Source organism: Mus musculus, chromosome 16 (genome assembly GCF_000001635.26).
Source record: "Mus musculus strain C57BL/6J chromosome 16, GRCm38.p6 C57BL/6J".
Taxonomy (NCBI): domain Eukaryota; kingdom Metazoa; phylum Chordata; class Mammalia; order Rodentia; family Muridae; genus Mus; species Mus musculus.
Window position 1 is genome coordinate 69,851,747 of NC_000082.6, and position 13,565 is coordinate 69,865,311.

General features: G+C 44.6%; 1 protein-coding gene across 2 annotated transcripts; it reads right to left on the minus strand.

Annotated features, from left to right (window-relative positions):
- Window positions 1–5,127: 5,127 nt before the first annotated feature.
- On the minus strand, window positions 5,128–12,016 carry Speer2 (spermatogenesis associated glutamate (E)-rich protein 2). 2 transcript variants are annotated; one of them, NM_173069.3, is made up of 6 exons: window positions 11,841–11,998; window positions 9,888–10,003; window positions 8,706–8,865; window positions 7,006–7,155; window positions 6,197–6,377; window positions 5,128–5,480 (listed from the first exon to the last, which is right to left on the minus strand). In NM_173069.3, exons 1-6 carry the CDS (start codon window positions 11,864–11,866, stop codon window positions 5,319–5,321), a joined length of 795 nt encoding a protein of 264 aa, NP_775092.3. In that variant the 5' UTR covers window positions 11,867–11,998; the 3' UTR covers window positions 5,128–5,318. The 2 variants fall into 2 exon arrangements, with proteins under 2 accessions (NP_775092.3, XP_006523064.1); XM_006523001.4 differs by lacking the exon at window positions 9,888–10,003 and having other exon boundaries at window positions 11,841–12,016.
- Window positions 12,017–13,565: the final 1,549 nt, after the last annotated feature.

Genomic DNA, 13,565 nt, shown 5'->3' on the forward strand with positions numbered 1-13,565 from the left:
TCTCCTATGAAACTGCAAACCCCTTCAGCTCCTTAGGTCCTTTTTCTAGCTCCTTCATTGGGGACCCTCTGCTCAAATGGATGGCTGTGAGCATCCACTCATGTGTTTGTCAGGCACTGGCAAAGCCTCTCAGAAGAGAGCTATATCAGGCTCCTGTCAGCAAGCACTTGTTGGGATCCACAACAGTGTCTGTGTTTGGAGACTGTATATTGTGGGCCATTGGGCTATGCACAGCCAGGCTAGTCTCCAGTCTAACTGAGGTCTGAACCCCTGAAGGGTGATAATTCACCTGCATGACACGGTAGGCATTCCCTCATGCTCCCGGGATGCTGGCCTATGAGAACCTTAAGGAGATCTCCAAATACAAAACCAGTCTAGAACAGAGAGAGTTGCAGGTAGAGAAAAGCTTAGAGCCAGGGATGGTAGACTCAGGATTCAGAAGACAGAGCCCTGAAGAGCTTTGAGTTCAAGGTCAGTCTACAGAGCAAGTTCCAGGACTTTCCTTTCATTTGGGTAAGGGGTTGTCTATCTTGTTGATTTTCTCAAAGAGCCAGCTCTTGGATTCCTTGAGTCTTTTAATTATCCTCTTTGTTTCTTATTGATTGATTTAATTTCTGCTTTATTTCCTGCCATCCAATCCTACCAAACTCTCAATGGGATGAGGCTTTGCCTCACCTTGGGAACTGCAGCATGTAATAAACAAAGCTCTTGCTGTTCTTTGTGGTGGGTGATGCACATGACAGCCTCACTAAAAACCCTGCAAAGCCAGATTTAAGGGTGTATTGAATTAGCCCACTCTGTCAGTGTTACCTGCAAGGTGCCATGAGACATTAACCAAAGTCAGTATACACCCCCACTATATTTTTCACTTCGGTCTTTCCAGTCATATTGGAAAAAATTATAATAGGTTCATGAATGCACAGAGAGAGAGAGAGAGACAGAGACAGAGACAGAGACAGAGAGACAAAGAGAGATACAGAGAGAGACAGAGAGAGACAGAGACAGAGACAGAGACAGAGGGACAGAGTGACAGAGTGACAGAGTGACAGAGTGACAGACAGATAGAAATTGTGAGAAATATGTTCCTTCTACTATTTTGTTTGCTAAGAAGGAACACATGTTTCTAGGTTTGGTACCAAGGATGAATACCAGTTGTTGCATCTCATCAGCAGATCATCTCAACCAAAACATTTCATGAGATTTATCTGTATTTATGTTCTATGTGATGTTTGTGTTTGTGTGTGTGTGTGTGTGTGTCGTTTATTGACATTGTGCACATTTTTGCAACCTTAGAATAATGTGTAAATTAACAAAAAGACAGTACAAATGGAATCCCTGGAGGAAGCTGGGGGTGGATAGCCTGGAGGTTAGAGTGACTTGACAGCCCCTCTGGAGAACTTCTTTTCATTGTAGGTTATACTTCAAATGCAATAGTGCTCGGTATTTTTCTTCTGCTGTAGCTCGCAGACTAGGAATGCTACTACTAGTTTGTGAAAGCTGGCAAATACTCTACCACTGAATTACATCCCAGGGCTGGAACCCAATTCATCTTCTGCAACAATTACAGGGCAGGCTGGATGAAGACACTCAACCGACAATGTGGCCATCTCATGACTGGTTCGTGAGAATGGCTTACAAAATGCTTTCAAGAACCCAGATGCCCCTCAACAGAGGAATGGATACAGAAAATGTGGTACATTTACACAATGAAGTACTACTCAGCTATTAAAAAGAATGAATTTATGAAAGTCCTAGACAAATGGATGGACGTGGAGGGCATCATCCTGAGTGAGATAACCCAATCACAAAAGATCTCACATGATATGTACTCACTGATAAGTGGATATTAGCCCAGAAACTGAGAATACCCAAGATATAAGATACAATTTGTGAATCACATGAAACTCAAGAAGAACAAAGACCAAAGTGTGGATAGTTTGCCCCTTCTTAGAATTGGGAACAAAACACCCATGGAAGGAGTTACAGAGACAAACTTTGGAGCTGAGACGAAAGGATGGACCATCTAGACACTGCCATACCCGGGGATCCATCCCATAATCAGCCTCCAAATGCTGACACCATTTCATACACTAGCAAGATTTTGCTGAAATCACCCTGATATAGTTGTCTCTTGTGAGGCTATGCAGCGGTCTAGCAAACACAGAAGTGGAGGCTCACAGTCAGCTATTGGATGGAACACAGGGCCCCCAATGGAGGAGCTAGAGAAAGTACCCAAGGAGTTAAAGAGATCTGAAACCCTATAGGTGGAACAACAATATGAACTAACCAATACCCACCCAGAGCTCGTGTCTCTAGCTGCATATGTATCAGATATTCTGCCATAAGTGGAAAGAGAGGCCCATTGGTCGTGCAAACGTTATATGCCTAAGCACAGGGGAACACCAGGGCCAAGAAGTGGGAGTGGGTGGGTACGGGAGTGGGTGGGGAGGGTATTGGTGACTTTTGGGATAGCAATGGACATGTAAATGAAGAAAATACCTAATTAAAAAAGCAAGTGGGGAAAAAAAAGACCAGGAATGTTTAGCTATCTGGGAGAGAAAATAAGGAGACTCAGTCCACACTGTACATTAAGGACAGTTTAGTCTGTAAAAGGCCTACATAGATTATTGACTCATGCCACATGTGAAAAGTGAAAAAAAAAAAAGAACAGGATAATGTACGCATCTGGTAGGATTTGCCAAACACACCACCATACATGAGTAGACTTAGAAAGACCCAGGCCCCTCCAGGTTCTAAGGTATTCAAGGGGTTCCCACAAATACAATAGTAACATGCTAGTGGAGTCTAAATTTTGCCTCACTAGTCTCACCTCCTTTCTAGTGTACTGTTGTGTGGGGCATTGGGCTATGCACAGACAGACTGGTCTCCAGTGAGCTGTGGTCTGAACCCTGGAAGGGTGATAATTCAGTATATGCCTGGAACAGATAGTGTCAGGCTTCTCTGAAAACCGTGTGTAAGATGCCCTGTATTGGTCTTGCTTGTTTTTGTCATTTCTGTGGTACTGTGATTCTACGGTGGTTGCCTTAAAATGGTTTCTGTGTGTGTCTTGTGTGTCTCTTTGTGTTCGGACTTGGACTAACAACTGACGACTGTTTTTGAGTTGTGCCTTCTGGAATAAGCCTAAGAATCCTGTCAGATCCCCATGCTGACCACTTCCTTTCAGGTCCTCAGCTGCCCTGCCTCCCACTCCAACTCTAGGGAGCAGCCAACAGATCACAGTGGTTCCCCCACCACATGGACCTGGAGACTAGGGAGAAATGAGCTCCGGAAACCCAGAGCAAAAGACGGGTGGTCTGTGAGAAGTCAGTGGCCCTGGATGTTGTGGCTGCTGAAGGGGAGATAGAGGAGGTTGTGGGAGTTACCGGCCAAGAGCGCAGCGGTTTCCCTGGCTACTTCTCATTCCCCTGTCCCCTGCATCCTGTCTCTTAACAGAAAAGGGGCTTTCACTTTAAGATATCAGTGTCCTGGTACAGCCAGCTGTGAGAGCTCCCTTCCCTGCCCCATGTGTTTTCTCTTCTCAGGTGACTCTGCCCTGAGCTGCTGGCCATGAGTCTGTTCCAAGCTCCAGTGAGGGAGGCAGCTGCCCACTTGGGGCTTCTGTCCAAAGTAAGGAGCACCAGAGAGTCTAATTGCCAGGCTCTGATGAGGGTCTAGTCCTCCCATGGGAAGACAGACCTGACATCTACTGAGAGGTAGACCGTACTGAGAAAAATATGTGTATGAATACCTTCTCGTTTCTGTGAACTTTCTCAAGGATAGAAGCTTTTCCCTGTAAAAATGAGACTGCTCAGATAGGCATCAAGAAGATTATTAAAGAAAATTTTTCCAAGGTTCGGAGTGCCAAAAGCAATAGTGTCAGATAATGGCCCTGCCTTTGTTGCCCAGGTAAGTCAGGGTGTGGCCAAGTATTTAGAGGTCAAATGAAAATTATATTGTGTGTACAGACCTCAGAGCTCAGGACAGATAGAAAGAATAAATAGAACTCTAAAAGAGACCTTGACAAAATTAACCATGGAGACTGGCACAGACTTGGTGCTCCTTCCCCTTGCCCTATTTGGAACTAGAAATATTCTCTCTTGATTCAGTCTTACTCTTTTTGAGATCCTTTATGGGGCTCCCATGCCCATCACTGTCTTAAATTACGTGTTTAAACCTATGTTGTTATAATAATGATCTGTATGCTAAGTTAAAAGGCTTGCAGGTGGTGCAGAAAGAAGTCTGGTCACAACTGGCTACAGTGAATGAGCCAGGTACCCCACAGACATCTCACCAGTTCCAGCCAGAGATCTGATCTACGTGCACCTACAGCATGCCCAGACCCTCAAGCCTCACTAGAAGATTCCCTGCCTAGTTCTGTTTACTATCCCTTCTTATTCTGTTTTTGTTCCCATGTTAAAGATAGAGTATAGCTTATGGTCCTCCAGTGTTAATACCATCCTATAGTTAAGATAGAAAAAGAATATGATTTCTATTCTCCACATAGAGATATAGACTTCTAAAATTCTAAGATTAGAATTACTTAGAAGAAGAAGAGGGGAATGAAAGAAAGATGAAATTTCAAGACCTGTAAGTCACATAAAGTACTCAGAAATTGCTGGTTGTTTGTGAGCCTAGAGGCTGCCTGGGGCTGAGAATAAAGAAAAACAAACCCAGGTATGCCCCGAAGTTAAAGCATTCCTGGGAACAGCTTGACCATAAAGATAAAGAGGAATGTGAGGACATAACAGGGCTATCTGAGCTGAGTCAACAACTCACAGAACTCTGACACCCTGCACGTACATGTAATTTTTTTGCTGATGTTTGAATAAGCCAATAGTGTGCCACTATGCTGAATTCCACACCCCTAAGCCCCTTAGTCCATAAAAAAACATGAGCTTTCGAGCCTCGTGGCTGACATTCGTTATCTCATGTGTGGGATGCATGTCAGTCCGGAGCTCAGTTATTAAACTACCTCATGTGTTTACATCAAGATGATCTATTCGTGACTTTTGGGTGCATGCCGACTTGAGATATGAGTGGGGGGGTTCCCCACTAGGTTCTATCAAAAACCAAACAAGAATATATAACTTCAGCAAAACCTAAAAAAAGAATAAAACAATAAAGAGCAAAAGTGTAACAGAAATTTATTGTCCATCAGCACCCTTTCACTGCATATTAAGTAGTACAGACCTACAGCCTGTATCTCCTCTTGGACTGCTGTTGGCAGGGCAGTCACCTCAGTCCTCTCTCATGGGGTGTTGCCAGAACATGAAAGGGAACAACACCCTGAATCAGATAGCTCACTGGCTTCCTCCTATTCACACCGAGGAAATGTACTGAATGTAATTAGATTCATCCAAGGTAGATTGTGGGTATTGGGAATGGAGTTCAGCAGGGGTCTCCTGAGGTGGAAACTCATTCTGCAGGAGGCTCTCTTCCTGGAATGTGGATATTTCAGCTCTTGCTGGAGTCTCTGAGTCCTAGGAGAGGAAGGCAGTTCTTAAGACACAGGCTTGGTAGAGACCTAAATGTCAGCTGTCAGACTGCTGTCTCCCACCACCTCATCAGGACAGTTAACACTGGTCTATTAACTGAAACCATTGCTGTTCTATACATGCAGGGCAAAATGTCAAAGAACACTCACAAACACATGGACTGGCAAGCTGTCACTCAGACTTCTATGCTTGCAAACCAAGAACTGGGCAATAGGAAGAGACCTCATTGGATTACAAACAGAAAGGAGAAGCCCACCTGCCCCCCTCCCCAGATTAATGACCATGAGAAGCATTCATTTGATATTTGCATTTCAATTTTAACCCTGGAAGGTTCTTCCCACCTCAAGTCACATGACCCTTGCATGACATCTGTCCCAGGACCTAGATGCTGCTCAAAGCTCTGCATACCATCCCACTTATCATGAACACATGCAGAAATGTGGCATGTTATTCATCTGTCACCCTTTCTAGACCAGATTAAAGTAGAACAGCAAGGAACACTTGCCAATGATTTAGTTTCTCACAAGAGGCTAACTTCCCAGAATATGTGTGTATAAAAACAGCAATGAACAACTGCATTCCATGAGGTGGGTGGCTGGTTGGGAATGTGGATTAGAAAGATGGTAGGGGAAAACAAAGATTAATCCAATGGGACAAATGGTGTCAGACAGTATTAGCTTGACTGAGTTGCTTGTCCCTACCTGAAGTTGTTGGGTCTCATGGTTGCTGGTCTGTTCTTGTTCGTCTTTACCATTCAGGTTCAAGTCAACCAAATATTTCTCAATGAGAGCCCAATCAATCTGTACTTCCTTGCTCTCCCGCTTCTGTGTGACGGACATCTTAATAAGATTCTTCTCCATCATGAGCCGGCTATGTAGGTTTCTGGAAACACCCTCTGCATAGTAAGATCCTGCAGCCTCCTCCTCTCATTAGTATGTATAGGCCCATTAACCCCACCAGGACCCTGGTTCCCATGAAGACCTAACACAATCCATCTCAATAAATCCATGACAGCTGCACAAACAGCAAACAGCCATTTCAGGGAAGAAGAAATTATTGCTGCAGCCCAAACACCAATAAGGTTCCATGTCTCTCCAAAAGAAAGAGGGATCTCCATCTATCCATGACTGCCAAATGCACTAGGGCAACATCAATTAGTAGGGTGCAAATACCATCAGAGTAGATCAGCAGAACCAAAGGGAGGGCATTCTATCCTTGTGTTATGTCACACTCAGCTCTCTAAAACACTGCCTGAGAACTAGGCACTCAGTACTGCATAATAACCATGCAAAATCACTCTTCTATTGAGAGGCTTCTATGGATGCCTGGACAATGCTGGGAGGGGTAACAGTCTCTTATGGTTTTATGAAAACTGAGTCTATTATCCCAAGGCACACTGATGGCTAAAAGCAGAAGGGGTAGAACCAGAACTGCAGATTCTCCAGTCCAGAAACCAAGGAAGGCAGAAATTGCCATTCCACTGTTGATTGGCTTGCTAACTGGTACTTACGTATAGTAGTTTATCTCCTTCTTGAGCTCTTTGATGTTCTCTTGGGCCTCAATATTCTCCATCTGTAACTTGTGCAGAGAGGACATGACCTGGTTCTTCTTTAATATCAGTTGTTTATAGAACGGATTTAGCTTCTGTAAGGGCCTGGTCCTAGGAAGACAGAACTCCATGAACATGGGCTTTTAAGAGCACATTTCTCGGGCTGAGTGCTAGATGACCCCAGCCATGTAAAGCACATTCGGGATTCTATATACTGGGATGATCTTCAGCTTTGAAAATGTGTTATCCTGGTCCAGGACAGCAGAAGCTAAGCATCAAGATGGAGGGTTCCCTGGCTCCCTGTGTTCACGCAGTAGGGTTGGATGTAGCAGTCTAACCAGCTCTGTTCTCAAGAGCCTAGGCCCAGGTCTTTGCCCACCAGAAACCTGTGATTACATTTTTCCTGTTTTCACAACTGGGGTGGTAAATCCTGAATAACTTATACTGTAGAAACAGACCTTACACATAACCCTGGAGATGTGATCAGACATCAACACAGTTTTATAATATGACCGAGGGATACAAATGTATGGACAATTGTGACCACATAGGCAAATAACAGTGTTGAATAAAGTGGGGGCTCTGAGACTTCATCACTAACATCACCTTGAAATGGTTATGAAGATAAATCCTCAAGCCAAAACACAGACCCCATAGGTTCCCAAGTTTGAAGAGAAAATTAAACATACTAAACTCATGCACATATAGGTACATGTGCACACACACAGACTCACAGACTTGAACACACACACACACACACACACACACACACACACACACACACACACACGGAAGAGAAAAGGAAACAGAGAATGCGAGTCAGAGACAGAAACAGAGAGTACAATGAGATGCAAAAAAGAAAAATGTATGCAACATTACTGTCTCACAGTATAAGGAACACTGACAAAGAGCAACAGGAATGAGCCTCAGGCCTTCTAGACATGCACTGAGAAGTAAAATGTGGGACCCTATAGGTGGAACAACATTATGAACTAACCAGCACCCCACCCCGGAGCTCTTGACTCTAGCTGCATATTTATCAAAAGATGGCTTAGTCGGCCATCACTGGAAAGAGAGGCCCATTGGACTTGCAAACTTTATATGCCCCAGGACAGGGGAACACCAGGGCCAAAAAAGTGGGAGTGGGTGGGTAGGGGAGTAGGGAGGAGGGTATGGGGGACTTTTGGGATAGCATTGGAAATGTAAATGAGGAAAATACCTAATAAAAAATATTTTTAAAAAATGTGGGACCAGGCTCCTCTAGATACTATGAGGAGCTTCCAAGCACTCAGTCACCTGCCAGGCAAGTATAAACACTCACCATAAACTCATATCACCTAGAACCTCACAAAGCCACATCTGTCAAGTGCTTTCCAAATGCATGCTGGGAACTCACTCTCCACTGCCTCTATCCCTGAATACTTCACTCAGAATACAAGTCCTTCTTTTGTACTGGAGGAAGCAGAAGAGTCCATTTCTCATCTCCCTCCTAAACAAGTTTCAGGTTCTGCCTCTCCACTATGAAGCATTCATGGATATGAGGTTGGGCATGGGGACTATCTGGTGATACAGCTTCATAGAAACCACCTCCTTCAAAGGATAAGATGAGGCTGACATTGAAGACCCCAGACTGACACCACAGGGTTTGGAGCAATGCATACCTCTTGTTCATTGATCCCTCTTTGAAAGCGATCAGGCAAGCTCTCTGCTCATTTCTCTTCTGGGTCATGAGGTGCAGCTCTGTTGTCAGCCTCTCCTTTTCCTTTTCTAACTCATTCTCGATTAGGTCAGGTGCAGTGGATGATGTCTGTCTGTGAGCCCCTGTAGGTAGAAGAACACAAGAATACTTTCCTGTGAGAATGCAAAGAGTGTAGGCAGACCACCAAGAAAGAGAACATGCCTGGAAACTAGTGACAGCAGAAAGAGTTTGGTCTGGGCTTGAGACGCCTCCACAGCGGGTCTCAGTTCTCCCAGTACTCTAGAGACACCAGGAGATGTAAACAGCCAGGTGTTTCCTCTGCCTCCCTAAACATGCTTGTTATTACCAGAGAGATGGCTTACGCAGGATGATTATCAACTGAAAAGAGTGCAATTTGGCTTCAGAGCCATCAGTCCTGTGGTTTCACAAGTCACATGGTAAAATCACTATTCTCAAGTACTTTAGTGCTTGGAGATGCTCATATCTCCTACCCAATTATGCTAGGCCCAGGACTTGGGCTTTAAAAGTCATGCAGTGGGAGAACATGGTCAAAATACTATCAATTCCCCCTACGGAAACACCAAACACCCAAGAAGTAGCAATAGGATCCCATCTCTGTCTGGGTGTATCCACTCTGACAGGTCTGTGATTATGGTATAGAAATGCCTGCCACTCACAACTGGTGATAAAGAAAGGTAAAGTGGGAACTGTCATGGACTGGAGGTCAGAGTAGTTCTGAGAACATGAGGTCATGGTCTGGAGCACAATTCTCTCCATCATACTACTCCCAAATAGCCACTGAAGTTAAAGAAGCATGAGTGTGAAATACAGTTATGGCCTTCCCTAAAAGGGCATAGGTTAGGCACTCTGTGACTCCTGATGGTCTCATTGTGTCCCCATGTAACACCCACAATACTCAGTGAATGTAAATACTTGGATCTCTTAGCATAACAGTTTTGGCCTTGCCAACTCTTGCTTAGGGGATGGAGAAAGTAATGTTCTGAAATCCTTGATGTTCAAGAATTTTGATAATTATGGAAATTCTTTTGCTACCCAGAGACTCCAGTTCCTGTGCCCCATTACTAGAAAGGCCATCTCAGGCCACCCCTTCCAGGGAGCTCAACATCCACTTCCCAGGACTTACTCCACATTCTCCAAGTCCACCTCCTTCGTCCTTCATTACTCTCAAATGGAAGGCCAGCATCCTTCCTCCTCTCTCTGGACTCTCTCCCGTCCACACTGGCTCTCCCAAAAAGATTGCTGAGTGGAGAAAACATATCCACCAATGTAGTGGCTAGACACTGAGTGAGAATCCTAAGTGAGCTTGTTGCTACAATACTGGTAACATCACAGGAGATGCCAAGAACTCTCTAGGAGACAATAGATTTTCCAAGAAGGGATTGCTGATGTCATGGGCTACAGCCTTTGACTACCTGCTAATGTTCTCCCTGTACTGATAGGAAGATGAGGCGTATACTTGCCAGTATAGCTACAGCCATTTTGTTCTCTGTCCAGGCCCTATTTTAGATTGTTGCTGTAATATGCCTGCCAATCGCTGACATGGAAAAATAACTTGACTCAGAGCAAGGTCATGGTGATCACATCCTGTTGTGTTCTGAATGACATTTGTTAATCTTACAATGTTCCACAAACAGATACGCTTTCCTAAGGACTTTCCTGGGACACAGCCATTGAACACATCCTCCTTCCAAAGCAAGGGTTTGTCCAGTCTTGATTGACATTGTCTAAGTAATTCCTGTGTATCTGAGTGTTTCCTTTCCAAACCCTTCTCAGAAATGTCTCATCCTACCTTAAAATTTCCTCAATCAGCAAATGAGCCATTAAAAACTACTGAGAAATCACACCAGTTTGAATATGCTGAGGTTTTGGGTGCTGAGCCATGGCCCCAAAGATCTATCTTTGTTAACTTATAAAGAAAAACAAAACAAAACAAAACAAAATCAAAACAAAACCACAGGGAGCGGATATGAAGTGATCAGTTCTGATCAGGCCATTTTAGGTATAACAGTGCATTGTGACTCTGAATTGAATGGGTCCTATATAAAGCTTTGTGGAACATTGTTTAACTGAGTTCAGTGTTTCTGTGGTTTGTTGGGTGAACCTGGACAGGAATCCTTCCTTTCAGCAGCACATAGGACAATGAGCCAAGGTCAGGAATGGTGACATCTTGCAGTAAATTATGTTACAAGAGAGATGAGGGATTTATCCCTTGTGATAAGGATCAGTTGTCTCCTAGGTGCTTTTTAGGTCCCTGTTGGCCATGTGAAACAGGTTCAAAAGCCCAGTTCTTATGTCCTTGGGATCCTCGTATTGCCATGATGATGCACTCAGACATGCCTAGAAACAACCAGAGCACTGTCAGAGAGCTTGATTATATAAAGGAGGGAACATTGCTGACTTCTGTTGCTGGATATTGTGCTATTTTCTGGAAAAAGAAAACAGAAACAAAAACAAAAACAAATAAACAAAAACCCTTTTTATGGTATAGCTCATCCCTAGCACAGACTTTTAACCCAAGAGCTTTCTGTTTACAGTACTTTCTTGTCTGCCTCAGGTGTAGCACACACCTTTATTGCAAGACAAAATAAAGTCAACTCCAGATCAAGAGGCAGAAGAATTTACCAGTTGAAAGGGAATGAAAATAACTAAACCAAAGGAAGGTCTTTAAGTTCAAGGATATTTAAGACAGTATGGAGAGGGATAAAGAATGCTTTCCTTCTGGGAGGTCAGCAGAGTAGGAAGGTCAGCTGTGTGCTTTTCCTCTGAGCTGGCTCCTGAGTCTTCATTTTATAAAATGAAATGCCTAGCATATGTGTGTGTGTGTGTGTGTGTGTGTGTGTGTGTGTGTGTGTGTGTGTGTGTGTGTTTAATTTATTAATTATTCCATTCGATTACATCTCACATGATATACCACTTCCTGGTTACCCCTCCACCAGCCCCTCAAACCATATCTGCCCTCGCCTCCTCCCCTTTGCCTGGATGAGGGTGCTCCTTCACCCACCCACCCTTTCCTTCCCTACTGTTTTAACAACCCTGTACACTAGGGCGTCAAATCTCTCCAGGACCAAGGGCCTACCCTCGCACTGCTTTCAACAAGGCCATCCTCTGTTACAATGTATCTGAAGCTATAGATCCCTCTTTATAAACTCCTGGGTTGTGGTCTAGTCTCCGGAAGCACTGGGTGATCCTGCCAGCAGATGCTGTTCTTCCAATAGAGTTGCAATCCCCCTCTGCACTTCCAGCTTTTCCCCAAGCTCCCCCAAGGAGTTCCGTGAGCTCAGTTGGTTCCAACTGTCAGTTGCTGGCCGGACCTCCCAAAGAACCGTCACTTGAGATTCCTGTCTGCAAGTGCCTCTTGACCACAGGAACAGTGTCTGTTTGGTTTCTGCAGACAGGATGGATCCCCAGGTAGGGCAGTCCTTGGATGGCCCTTCCTTGAGTCTCTGCTCCATTTCTTGTCCCTGTTCTTCCTTTGTTCAGGAACATTTCTGGGTTAAAAACTTTGAGATAGGTGGGTGACACCAACCTTTGACAGAGGGCGATTGCGGGGATAGGGGTGGGGTGGGGGTGGGCAGAGGCACATCTCTCCACTGGAGGTGGTCCCTACAGGTTTTATCCTCCCCTTCTCTGCACATTTCAACTAAAGTCATCCCCTTTGGGTCTTGGGAGCCTCATGTTTCCCTGATGTCTGAAACCCTCAAGAGGCTATCCTTTGTTCCTCCCTCCCCAACCCCTGCATATTTTTGTTTGATTTCCTGACCCTCTGTACCTCTCTCCCATCCGTTCCAGTACCTTATGCTGCCTCCCTTATTTCCTCCCCCTCCTCTCTCCATCGAGGTCCCACTCTACCTCCACCTACCATGATCATCCTGTTCTCCCCTTAATGCAGGACTGAAGCATCCACACCCTGATCTTCCTTCTAAGCACCATAGGTTGTGTGGGTTGTATCATAGGCATTATGAGCTTTTGGGTTGATATCCACTTATCAGTAAATACATGCATGTCTGTTCTTTTGTGTCTGGGTTCCTTACTCAGGATAATATTTTTTTTAGTTTCCTTCCAATTGCCTGCGAATTGTATGAAGTCATTGTTTTTAATCACTGAGTAGTACTCCATTCTGTAAATATACCACATTTTCTGTATCCATTCTTCTGTTAAGGGACATTTGGGTTGTTGCCAGCTTTTGGCTATTATAAATAAGTCTACTATAAACATAGTGGAGCATGTGTCCTTGTTATGTGTTGGAATATTTTGGGGGTATATGCCCAGTAGTGGTATAGCTGGGTCTTTAGGTAAAACTATTTCCAGTTTTCTCAGGAGCCACCAGACTTATTTCCAAAGTGGTTTTACCAGCTTGCTGTCCCACCAGCAATGGAGGAGTGTTTCTCTTTCTCCACAACCTGTCCAATATTGCGTCCCACTCGACCGGCAAGAAAGATGGAAAAAACCAGAATCTTCCGCGGCAAGAGCTTTATTGCTTGCTTCTCAGGAAGATCCCAAACCGGGAAAATGGCACTGCTTTTATAACCCACAGCGTGACGTTTCAGCACCTGATATGGCGTGACAGCTCCTGATTTGTTGCTTGCCCATCACCCCACTATTACACCCTGAGAATGGGAGTGACTAGGAGTGAATTCACTCTCGCACCTGCGTACAAGGCTTGTTTACTAGTTAGGCACAGCGGAGGCCCGCACCATCTTATAATGGCGATTGCTCGCGGCACACACGGCTCTCCTCAGAGATTACTGGCGGCACGCACGCGATTGCTCGCAGCACGTACTGGCTCTCCACATCTCCCCCT